Source organism: Takifugu flavidus, chromosome 6, assembly GCF_003711565.1.
Source record: "Takifugu flavidus isolate HTHZ2018 chromosome 6, ASM371156v2, whole genome shotgun sequence".
NCBI lineage: Eukaryota > Metazoa > Chordata > Actinopteri > Tetraodontiformes > Tetraodontidae > Takifugu > Takifugu flavidus.
The window spans coordinates 8,828,611-8,841,400 of NC_079525.1; the positions used below are offsets into that span (position 1 = coordinate 8,828,611).

Here is a 12,790-nt window from a genome sequence, read left to right on the forward strand (position 1 = left end):
AAAGACGCGTTTCCAACTAACATACATCCTGATAATATCCTCATTGAACCATTGGGTGAACAAGAAAATCCGAGAGCTTACGTTTCAAGAGCTCTACAAACGTGGCGTAATGTCACAGGCAATGATCCCGATGCTAATCAAATGGAGCAGTCTATCATTCGAGCTAAAATTCAGAAGGGATTGCCATTGCCGGTGCGTAGTAAAATAGCAGAAGTGGTTGGTCTTGGGAACATGATTAAGAGTGTTTACATTGATCACATTGCTCACCAGGTTGAACTATACCGTAGAAAAGAGCAAGAGTTGAAAAACCAAGATCATGAAACTCTCAGAAAACTTACTCAACTGCAGCTGGTGGATAACAAACGCAAAGAGAAAAAGCAAGCAGTAGTGATGGAAAGCCAACCTGATCAGACATCACAAATGCAATCAAACCAAACATCATGCCAATCGTATCAATTTCCATCTGTGACACCTGTTCCGTCAGTGCCTCCGCCAGTTTTCAAGCAATATCAGTTCAGAGGTGGACAGGGCAGAGGTAACCTAGGGCGATTTCAAAGAGAAAGGTTCGGTCTTGACCCTATGAAAGACCAGGTGTATTGTTACCAGTGTGGGCGACCAGGACACATGGCTCGCGAATGTAGAGGATACAATAGAGGCGCTCCCCAGAGAGGAGTGCGAGGAAACTTCAGGGGACAGTCACGTCAGTCCCGCGGACCGGTGAACCCCAGCAGGGGTCCCGTGTCTGGGTTCTAGGGATGCCCAGAGAACCCGAGTGGGAGGTGTCAAGGTGGTAGTGTCAGGGCCGGAACAAGATCCAACGATTATGGTGGAAGTAAATGGGCGATCACTTGAAGTGATGGCTGATTGCGGAGCTTCTTTCACCTGTATCCGGCCTGAAGATGCTATACATCTCCCCATGTCTGGTCAATTAGTTCGGACAATCGGGTTTGAGGGTATGAGACAGCTGATTCCTCTCACAAAACCAGTCGAGCTCCGTTACAAAAATCAAAAGATCGTAATTCCCATACTAGTGTCAGAATATACACCTATCGCACTTTTGGGAAGAGACGCATTGTGCAAATTGAATTGGACTATACGATGTACACCAGATGGTTGCCAAATTGACATGCCGAATGATGTTCGACAATTGTTTGCGACGATAGATGCTAATGTTCCAGTGGTGTTTGGGTTGGAAGCCTTAGCTCCAGCCTGTGGCAACCAATTGAAATGTGGAAAAATTTTATTGAGACAAACATGCCTGAGTCGAGACCTCCTGAGTGTCCTCTGCATTGTACACTGAAATATTTCAAAAATGCTACTCATATAGATCCTGAGAGATGGCAAGCTGCTCAACCAAAGCAGGTTTCGCTTAGTGCCTCCTGTATCATTTTGGGGCCACAGGGTGCCGCAATGAGAATTGACGAGAGTGAATATTTGGCCAGAGAATTTGAAGTTCCCAATAGCGTCCCACACATAACGTTGAGAGTGACGGACGGATACCATCCAAAAGACCTCGGACCAATGATGGTGGAGGCTGACAGAGCGGTCTTTTTCCGTTAGAAGAACATCAAAACGTCTATAGGAGTAACGACCGACGGTTTCTCAAAATTATAGCTATAGCCCAAGGACAGGGACAGCCACAGACTGTACGAATGACTCATGAAACGATTTGCAGCGCTAAGGCTGACTCAGAGCATTTGAAAGAAAACATGCTGAACCAAGTTCCTGAATCTCTGTGGTCACAACACAGCACTGATATTGGACTGGTCAAATCAGCACAACCGGTGAAGGCTGACCTTCGCCCAGGGACCGTACCACCCTGGAAAAATCAGTATCCTCTGAAAGAGGAGGCGGTTCGGGGTATTGCACCCAAATCGAGGGTCTGGTACGAGCAGGAGTGTTGAGAATTGTACAGAATCCACAGAGCAACACACCGTTGCTTCCAGTGAAGAAGCCTGATAACACATATCGTCTGGCGCATGATTTGAGAGCCGTGAACGAGATTGTTGTTGATTTTCCGGCAGAGGTGCCCGATCCACATACGTTGCTTGCTCAAATTCCACCAGAAGCGTCTTATTTTACAGTCATTGACTTGTGCGGAGCCTTTTTTAGTGTTCCGCTTAGCATTGAGAGCCAGGGATTGTTTGGTTTTACATACAATGGTCAATTTTATGAGTATTTGAGACTTCCACAAGGGTTCAAACACAGTCCTCACATTTTTAACAAAATACTGAAAGAGGATTTGGAAGGAATTAATCATCTATTAAGCAGCACTGTAATTCAGTATGTGGATGACATCATCATTTGTTCTCCGGACAGGGAGACATGTCACAAAGACTCAATCACATTCTTACGACTGCTGGCGGAAAAGGGACACAAAGCTTCTCAAAAGAAATTACAATACTGTCAGGAAAAAGTGGTCTATCTTGGCCAATTGATTGTAAAGGGACAGAGATGTATTTCTGACAATCACGTGGAGGCAATTCGCAAAGCTCCAAAACCCCGGACAGTTAGAGAGATGATGACATTTCTTGGTATTGCCGGCTACTCCTCAGCGTGGATAGAAGACTATGCCAGTCTTACAGGTCCGCTGAGAGCCATGATCAAAGATACTGGAAATGCTCAATTACACAGTAATCTTACTTGGACAACAGACGGTTTGTTGGCTTTTGAAACAACCAAACAGCGCCTTCAAGAGGCTCCAGCTCTGTCACTTCCTGACTATTCTAAAAATTTCTTGTTATATGTGTCGACCTCTACGGGAGGCAAATATGCGTGTGCGGTGCTTTGCCAGCCAACGGGAACAGGGACAAGCCCTCAGCCGATTGCATACTATTCAACCGCCTACTCAGATGTTGAGATGGGACTTCCACTGTGCTATCGGGCACTGGTGGGGACTTATCTGATGTATGAAAAGGCATCATCTGTCACGATGGGCTACCCTGTGACCATTCTTTGTCATCACAGCTTGCGCAACCTTCTGAATTATGGTAAATATACATTGACAATGCCCAGACTCAGAGACTATCATAGATTGTTGGAGCAGGAAGATGTCACCTTGATTAGGTGCGCAACAGCCAACCCTGCTGAAAACCTGCCAACCCCTGAGGATGGAGAACCACATGACTGTGTTTCAGAGGCAGAAAAATATTCAAAACTCAGATCTGACTTGCAGGCTTTGCCATTGCAAAACTCAGAGGTTGAATATTGGACAGATGGTTCTTGCTATCGACTTGGCGAAGATCTGAGTGCCGGTTATGCGATTGTGGAACCTCAAGGTCCTGATTTTGTTGTTGTGAAGGCGGAAACAATACCTCAACCAGCTTCTGCACAGCTTGCAGAACTTGTGGGCTTAACGGAGGCTTGTCTTTTAGCAGAAGGAAAGAAAGTGACAATCTACACTGATTCTGCATATGCACACAATGTTTGTCATTTGTTTGGGGCAGTGTGGAAGAGTAGAGGTTTTAAAAAGACGGATGGTTCTCCCATTCAACACCATACTCAGATCATGAAGCTTTTACAAGCCATGATGAAACCAAGGGCAATAGCCATTGCCAAATGTGCGGCACACAAAACTGATCAATCCAGAATCACTCGAGGAAATAAAGCTGCCGATGATGCAGCAAAAGCAGTGACTGGAGCAAACAGGCTTGGCAAGGTTCTCTTGGTCACTCATGAAATAGATTTGGAGGACAACGTTACATTACAGGACGTTGTTGCCATGCAAAATGATGCTTCCCCCTTGGACAAACAACTTTGGCAAGATCGGGGTGCCATCCCGGACTCTTCTGGCCTCTGGAGAAATCATGAGGGCCTGATTGTGGCACCCCCAGATCTTTTGGGTCTGATGATCCAAGAGGCACATGGTTTGGCCCATGTTGCAAGGGGGGAGGTGAAAAGAAAGATCACCAAAGAATATGGTTTTTGGGCTCCTTATCTGCTGGAGCAAATTGATTATGTTATTGGCAGATGTGCTATCTGCCTGAAAAACAATGTTCGCCGTGGGGTGACAGTTCCCCCTGGCTATGTTCCAACACCTGCAGGTCCCATGCGTGAACTAGTCATTGATTATGTTGACATGATTAGACCAGTAGAAGGTAAAAGATACATGTTGGTGGTTGTGGACAGATTTTCTCGGTGGACTGAAGCATGTCCAACGAAGCGAAAAGACGCTCAATCGGTTGCAAAGTTCTTGTGTCGTGAAGTCATTAGTAGGTGGGGACTTCCAGATAGAATATCTTCAGATAATGGTAGAGAATTTGTGGACAAGACTGTAAAGCTGATCCTCCAAAAATTGGGGATTAAACAGCGACTTGGAGCTGTTTATCACCCCCAAAGCCAAGGCATTTGTGAAAAAATGAACGGCGTTCTGAAAAATCGCATTGCCAAAATCTGTCAACATACAGGCTTGAACTGGGTGGCAGCTCTCCCACTCGCCCTGATGGCCTGTCGTTCCAGTGAACTCCGTGATCTGCATTTGACACCACATGAACTAGTGACAGGCAGACGAATGCCAACTCCTTGTTGGCGCACCAGTGGCAAAGGTCCAAGTTTGGCACCTCTTGAGGATGGAATGCGTGCCTATGTTAAGCACTTGGCTATTCTTCATAAAAGAATATCCACATATGTTTCTGACAGGCAGCAGCGGGAAGAGACACAACAGAGGCTCGACGAGCAGAGGGGCACCACAGTGCAGCCTGGAGATAAGGTATTTGTTAAGGTGTTCCGGAGAAAGTGGTTTGACGAGCGTCGTCAAGGCCCGTACGAAGTTGTGCGTTGTTCCGGAACTGCGGTCCAGGTTAAAGGATCACCTACATGGTACCATTTGTCACATTGTGTCAAGGCTCAGAGTGAAGTGACACCACGTGCTCAGCCCCATCTTTTAGAGAATTCTGTAGAGCATGAAGCAGGGGGGCAAGAGAACCCTGAGGGTCTCCACCAAGTGGAAGATGTGGTGGCAGCTGTTGAGCCTCCTTCAGTTGGTGTTGGAAACGACACCCCAGAACCACAACAGGGACAGAATTTAACGTCATTGATTTCCAACACCTCCCAGACGGGAAGTCATCAGAACTTCCTTCAAGGACTTCTCCGGAAGTCCCAGCGGGGCAAGACCAAGATAGAAATAGACCCACAACCAGAAGTGCAACCAGAATGGCGCAGGACAGGTCGGCAAGGACGTGCGATCAGCCGATACATTACAGAACACGAAGTAAGCGTGGTTTACGGGACTGCAGCTTTACTTCCGTGTGACTGTTCATATCGTGGACTTGCCCCTCATGAGACCTTTATGATGTGGATTACGCCAGATAGGACAATGATAGAATTCGCTAACTATACTGAACATGCTAAATATGCGTGGGCTAACGATCACAGAGCAACAAAAAATGACGGGGACTGCAGTATGTTTATCCGTAGACCACAACCAGAAGATCAAGGTGTGTATAAGTGTATGCAGGTTGGACCTCGACAAGCGCCCAAGGTGCATGTGAACACAACACGCACTTTGGAACATAGGTCTACTAAGATAAATTTGGTATTACTTGACAACGTCACGGGCAAACAGATGCCTAGTCCATGGGATGAGCCCAAACCAGTTACTACTATTGTAACAACTCCATTGACTACCACCGCGACTGCGTTATCTCCTGTTAGCACGACTCTACATCCTACTCAATATGGACAGGTGACTTCTGTAGCTCCATCACCTTCCAAGGTAATGGTGGAGGAACCTTTCAGTGCTGGAAATGTAAGTGAAGTGAAGCAGATCGACTCCCCCAATACAACTCAACCCTATGAATCACATAATGCAAGCTCAGGATCACAAGCTGATTGCTTTGTTGGTCCAGTTCGCGTTAAGTTGAGACGGGATGCTAAATGGAGAGCGTTTGGATTTGATTCATCCGCTATGGATATTGCAGATCCGTGGGCAAGGAGAAACTTGTGGTTTCAACAACTGACTCATTCAGTTAGATCCATCAAGTCAGCGAAAGGTCCTTGTATTTTGAAAGTGCCTTCGCCGAGTACTTGGCCTTCCATCTTAGAAACTAGAGCGGAACCGCTACGATCAGCTTGTCAATTTGCCTTGTTGTCGTGGTTGTCTTACCACCAGAAGGCTTCAACCGATGCGATAATGGCTTTGTCTATTAATTTGTTTAAACCCAGTAGTTATTGTAGTCAGTATGGAGACTTGCCCTATATCAATTTGTTAGATCAACATGAAAATCCGATGACGGCAATACCTGACCCTCTTGAGGTCAAAATAAAGCCGAAAACAATTACATGTTTTTGTGCAAATGACACCTACAAGGGAAACGGCGTGTTCCTTGGAGTGTCTAACTGCATGGAGTATCGTATGAAAGTATCCAATCCTGATCTTTCTAAACCTATCAAGTTGTATCCTGCTACTTTTCCTGGACCGAAAGGTGAAACTAGTAAGACGGTGTGGGCTATACACCATCTTTTTCCCGCTGATGTGACTATTGGGACGTTCAGAGACATTTGGTGGGTCTGTGGCAACAAAGCTTATTTGTTTTTGCCTTATGCATGGACTGGATGCTGCTACATGGCAACACTGAAACTCCCGTACGAGGTTTTTACGCTCAGTACGACCCCGCCTTCAGATGACACTACATCTATCGGCAATCTTACGTCTGCTTCGAACGCCAGGAAGAGAAGAGAACTGGCACAATTCCATAACCTTGAATCTTATCATTGGAGAATTAGTTTAGGAGAAAAATGGGGTATCGGTTTGTTGCCTTGGTATGGCGTTGTATTTCTTGCGGATCATATTGATAATATTACGTATACTCTGCAGGGTTTTGCTAATGAAACCATAAAAGGCTTTGAACATCTTTCCAACACTCAGAGAAGTCACAGACTTACGCTGTTGAAACATGACATGGCGCTAGATTACATCTTGGCCAGAGAAGGAGGTTTGTGTGTGTCGTTGAACTTGACAGGAGATGCTTGCTATACTCTGATTCCAGACAATGGTGATAACATAACAAGTGTGATTGACGCTTTGAAGAAGATAAGAGATGCGTTTGGTCCTTCTGACAGCGCAGGAACATCAGCGACGGCTTGGCTTCAGGACAAATTTGGTCCAATGGGAGCTATGTTGGTACAGGTTCTCAGTGCCGTCGTAGTGTCACTAAGTGTGATGTTTTGTTTTTGTACCTTGTCATTAACTTGTGCCAAGGCGATGATATTGCGTTGGATTGGTGTAGTAATGCCTACCGACCAGGTCCAGATGCCACTCTTAAGTGCCAAAGCTTTGGCTGATTCAGATGAGGAGGACATTTCTGATGAGATGGTCGATAAATATCCAGTATAATCAATAATTTAGTATCTAGTGTGACCTTCGAGTCATATCCTTATGTTATTTTTGTATTTAATGGTGTTTATGTTTTCCTTTCCTCCGTTGTAGTTCCGGTGACAAAGGGGGGAAATGGTTACCTAATTTACTTAATCGTGATAATCATGTTTTGATATGTTTGTATTGTATTCTCTCTAATGAAACCGATGTTTTTTTTTGCAAAGATACTGGCACCTCTGTTTTCTGCTTCCAGGACAGTAGTTGGGGAGCTACGTTGGGGCGACAACTATGTTGGAATGGACTCAGAAATTCAAAATGAACTGTGAAAGATGCTGGAGGACCCTGAATGAAGATGGGGGACAACTGAAGATCCTTCATCAGGGGACTGTGAACTACAGATTTGAAAATTACTGTTGATGTGTCTAATGCATATATTTGAAGTTGGTGTTAATAAAGTTACTAGGGAAATTTCATCAGTAGGCAGATGCTATGAGAACTCAGTTTTTTCCTTGTTTTGGTATAGGGAAAGGGGTCCTTAGGCAGGGAAAGGTCCAAGGTAAGGTCCGATGGGACGACCAGCCTGATCGTGGACATTTTTTGATTTTTTCTGAGTATCTTGTATGTGTTTGCCAAACTCTTCCCTAATATAACTTTTTGCAAATCGGATTGGAGTACCATAGGTGGTCGCCGTCGACAGAGGGACCGTGAGAGAATTTTCCCGTCTAAAGTGTTTTGATGGTTGCAAACTGAAAGACGTCTGTCGGATGGGTTTTTCACTCTCGCACTCCACTAAATTTCACATATTGTTCCTGTCTAATTAATCAATCTTTCTCAAATTATACCATTTTATTAGACACCGTTACTTTTATTAAAACTTGGTTATTCTTTATTTTTCGAGACTATGTAGTCTCGAAGGGGGGAAATATGTAGTATCTGACCGGTTCTATGCAGGTTTTACGTCTGTAAGGCCTTAATGTGTTTAACTGCCAACCTAAGCACAATGTCAGGACATCCCCCACATGTGTGTCCGGTGTCTTCTTCCTTTGGGTAATAGGAGCTGCTAAAGGACAACACTGGAGCCTGGGGGCCATGATACCCCTCACTAGGAGGATGTATAGCATGAAGCATCTTCAAGCATTACCTTTTTTGGTCATAACTGAACACCAGACCATTGGGTTGACCATACGGTATAGTGTGAGGTCATCAGAAAAGAATGTGTTTACTCGGCTCTATAAGAAGGGGGAATTGAGGTTGACTCCCCGGAGTTCTTCACCATCGGGACCTCGAGACCTCCCTCGGACAAACTGCAGTGTTCGATTGATGCCTGACTGTTCTCTCCAATAAACATCTTTGATAACCAAGTCGGTGTCTGCGAAGTTTCCTTCATCATCAACACATCTCGGCAACCACCAGGAGAAGATTCACAACAACGCTATATAAATAAAGATTGATTTTGATTTGATGAAAATAAAGTGATAAAAATACATGATTAAACTGCACTTTAAGGATGACTGATCAAACTTCCCTCTTTAACATCACTGAAGCTACAATGTTTTCATTTATGCACCAACTTTGAATTGATATCCAAATTTAAAAATCAAACAGCCATTCTAAATACATAAATGCTTGTGAGGGAAAAAATGAAATGGCAACTCACCTTGAGCTATGAAAGGTGAACCCTGAGATTAATCGGATGTACTTTTTGGTATTCTGGTACTTCACCTTGAGCAACATTGTCACGTTTTTATACTGCACCTTGTAGAGTAAGAAGGGAATGTGCAGAGAATTAATTTTAGACTGAGATGGACCCAATGCGATCCCTGGAGGAAAGTCAAACAACAAACAGCAAGCACAACAGAGCCTTCCCTCCGCCTGGGCCAAGAAAGACTGAGGTGATGAGTGTGCTGGGTGTTTTGGCCAGATTGTACTGTGATGGGTGCAATTTGGACCCAAAAGCAGCACTCTGGAAAGCTGGAACACTCTGGAAAGAGCACTCTGGAAAGCTGGAACCATTGGTAGTGACCCTTTATTAATACACAGGCAAACAGGAACTCTGGCAGACAAGGAGACACAGGAAACAGTCTGTTCTTCAGGCTCAGGGCCCACGCAAAGTCTATGGGTGCCGGGCTCGGGGATTGGTTTGAGCAGAGCCGGAATGCAGAGCCAAGGGGGAGGACGTGAACCCTCGGAACCATACAGTTCTGTTTCCTATGAGGCCGATGAAGTAGCAGAGCAGACTGGGGATGAGCAGCAGCGACGTCGGAGCCAGTTGGAGTGGTCAGGACCAGGTAATCAGACAGGAACCAGAAATGCTGAGGCAGAAGTCGTGGTCAGGGACGGAAGGCTAGTGACCGGGAGACAGGTGGTGCAGGCAGGTCAAGGGCAAACAAGTTTGGCAACAGGAGGTCAGGCAGATAAGTGCTGGCGAGTCTTGCATGGAAACGCTGAAGAACAATCTGGCAAAGACTGAGGGAGGCTTATAAGCCGGGCTGATTGGAAATCAGCTGCAGCTGTGCTTGCAGGTGAGTGGACTTGAGCTGACGGGGTGGGAGTGGCTGGCAGGTAGAGTGGAGCAGAGGCAGGGAGAGTGGAAAATTACTGGGACAGGAGGGACCTGGGGGAATGGGGCTGGATCTCCTCCTTGACCCGGAGAAGGCACTCCACCTTTTTCTGGTTGAGAACCATGGCCTCGGATTTGGAGGCATATTCTACCTACAGTCCCCCTTCTTAAAGAGGGACTACCACCCCGGTCTGACAATCCAGCGGCACCGCCCCTGATGTCCACGCTATGTTGCAGAGTCTAGTGAGTGAGTGAGTGAGTGAGTGAGTGAGTATGCATGCTCTTTGAGTCCTTTCTTGTATACGTACAACAATACGCAATGAAAACGCAGGTAAGGAGTTGGGTTTTTTTTGTGCCAGTTCTCTGGCTTGCACCAGACAAAAGGGCAGTTTCGTCATCTAGTAACTCTGACCAGTGAGTCAACCTGTGGAAATCAGAGCAATAACCCTGACCATGTGCTTCCATCAAATACACACACTCAACCGTTACTTTCTGTTTGAAACCTTCCTGTATTTCTTCTTCAATCTTCTACACAGGTATAACAGGCTTTATAGAGTGACCTTTACCTTACATTACAGTTTAAAACGTATAAATTGTGTCTAAATATTTTAATAAAATGAAAAAATAGAGATAAATAGATAACAGATATTAGAGTAGAGTAAATGCACAAGATAATACCAAATAAAGTCAAAAATCTCACTGTGACCTCTTTTGATCTAGATTTGTGTCCTCCTGGACTGCTGGGAAGCAACAGTTCTTACTCCGGGTGCGCACAAAGCTCCAGCATGGAGCCACAAAAAATCACCAAAGTCTTCAAAAAACAACAAAGTCACCAGAAACATCAAAATCACACAACAATCCTCTGACACCGGTAGGCCGGAGTCCTTAAATAGGCGGCTGATCACTGATGGCCTGCAGGTGCACCAACCGGTGGCCGGAGCATGGCTCCACCACACCCCCTGCAGGAAAAACACAACCGGGAAGCCTGGACCCCAACATCAAGGTTTCTTCCTGTTCAATGCCTCTGTTGCTTGTTGGGGGTCTGTCCCTGGGATTCTCTAAAGTGTCTATTTTGAGTGTAACAGATGCTAAATGAAGATGGATGGATGGATGGATGGATGGATGGATTGATGGATAGATAGACTTCCCAAGAGGGTGTTGAAACATTTCTTTAAAGCCCATTTTAAAAGTGCCTAAGCTGGATCATGAATCAGATACAATCTTTAACTGATATTAAAGTGTCACTGCAGAACAACATGAACAGTGTTATATTTTTCAGTCCAATTGGTGGCACAGACTTGAGATTAGGAGCATAACTGATATTCTAAACATATATAATGAATTATATCCAAGTTAATGATGCCATCCATCCATCCATCCATTCTCTACCGCTTATCCGGGGTCGGGTCGCGGGGGCAGCAGCCTAAGGAGAGAAGCCCAGACTTCCCTCTCCCCAGCTACCTCCTCCAGCTCATCTGGAGGGATCCCCAGGCGTTCCCAGGCCAGTCGAGAGACATAGTCTCTCCAACGTGTCCTGGGTCTCCCCGGGGGTCTCCCACCGGAGGGACATGCCCTGAACACCTCACCAGGGAGGCGTCCAGGGGGCATCCTGACTAGATGCCCAAGCCACCCCATCTGGCTCCTCTCAACGCGGAGGAGCAGCGACTCTACTCCGAGCTCCTCCCGGATGGCAGAGCTTCTCACCCTATCTCTAAGGGAGAGCCCAGCCACCCTACGGAGGAAGCTCATTTCAGCCGCTTGTACCCGTGATCTTGTTCTTTCGGTCATTACCCAAAGCTCATGACCATAGGTGAGGGTAGGAACGAAGATCGACCGGTAAATCTCTCTCTCTCTTCACCACAACGGACCGGTGCAGAGTCCGCATTACTGCGGACGCCGCACCGATCCGCCTGTCGATCTCCCGCTCCATTCTTCCCTCACTCGTGAACAAGACCCCGAGGTACTTAAACTCCTCCACTTGGGGCAGGATCTCCTCCTTTACCCGGAGAAGGCACTCCACCTTTTTCCGGTCGAGAACCATGGCCTCGGATTTGGAGGTGCTGATTCTCATCCCAGCCGCTTCACATGCGGCGGCAAACCGATCCAGTGATAGTTGGAGGTCACGGGCCGATGAAGCCAACAGGACCACATCATCCGCAAAAACCAGAGACGCGATCCTGAGGTCACCAAACCGGATCCCCTCAACACCATGACTGCACCTAGAAATTCTGTCCATAAAAATTATGAACAGAATCGGTGACAAAGGGCAGCCCTGGCGGAGGCCAACCCTCACCGGAAACGAGTTTGACTTACTGCCAGCAATTCGGACCAAACTCTGGCACCGATCGTACAGGGAGCGGACAGCCCGTATCAGCGGGCCCGACACCCCATACTCTCGGAGGACCCCCCACAGGACCCCCCGAGGGACACGGTCGAATGCCTTCTCCAAGCCCACAAAACACACGTGGACTGGTTGGGCAAACTCCCATGCACCCTCGAAGACCCTGCTAAGGGTGTAGAGCTGGTCCACTGTTCCACGCCCAGGACGAAAACCACATTGCTCCTCCTGAATCCGAGGTTCGACTATCCGGCGGACCCTCCTCTCCAGTACCCCTGAATAGACCTTACCAGGGAGGCTGAGGAGTGTGATCCCCCTATAGTTGGAACACACCCTCCGGTCCCCCTTCTTAAAAAGAGGGACTACCACCCCGGTCTGCCAATCCAGCGGCACTGCCCCCGATGTCCACGCGATGTTGCAGAGTCGAGTCAACCACGACAGCCCTACAACATCCAGAGCCTTAAGGGACTCTGGGCGGATCTCATCCACCCCCGGGGCCTTGCCACCGAGGAGTTTTTTGACTACCTCGGCAACTTCAGCCCCGGAGATACGAGAGCCCATCTCCAGGTCCCCAGGC

The 12,790-nt window shown here is 46.8% G+C and overlaps 1 protein-coding gene across 1 annotated transcript; it reads right to left on the reverse strand.

Annotated features, from left to right (window-relative positions):
* Positions 1-11,234: 11,234 nt before the first annotated feature.
* On the reverse strand, positions 11,235-12,311 carry LOC130527518 (uncharacterized). The gene is made up of 2 exons (XM_057036140.1): positions 11,778-12,311; positions 11,235-11,719 (listed from the first exon to the last, which is right to left on the reverse strand). The coding sequence occupies exons 1-2, from the start codon at positions 12,109-12,111 to the stop codon at positions 11,268-11,270; spliced, it is 786 nt and encodes a 261-aa protein (XP_056892120.1). The 5' UTR covers positions 12,112-12,311; the 3' UTR covers positions 11,235-11,267.
* Between the last annotated feature and the right edge of the window lie 479 nt (positions 12,312-12,790).

Excerpts from the sequence above, each read along its gene's own strand:
- LOC130527518 (XM_057036140.1), bottom strand. The coding sequence starts at position 12,111 with ATGGACAGAATTTCTAGGTGCAGTCATGGTGTTGAGGGGATCCGGTTT. Across the intron at positions 11,720-11,777 it reads GGAGATCGACAGGCGGATCG|AGATTTACCGGTCGATCTTC; the intron begins GTGCGGCGTCCG and ends GAAGAGAGAGAG.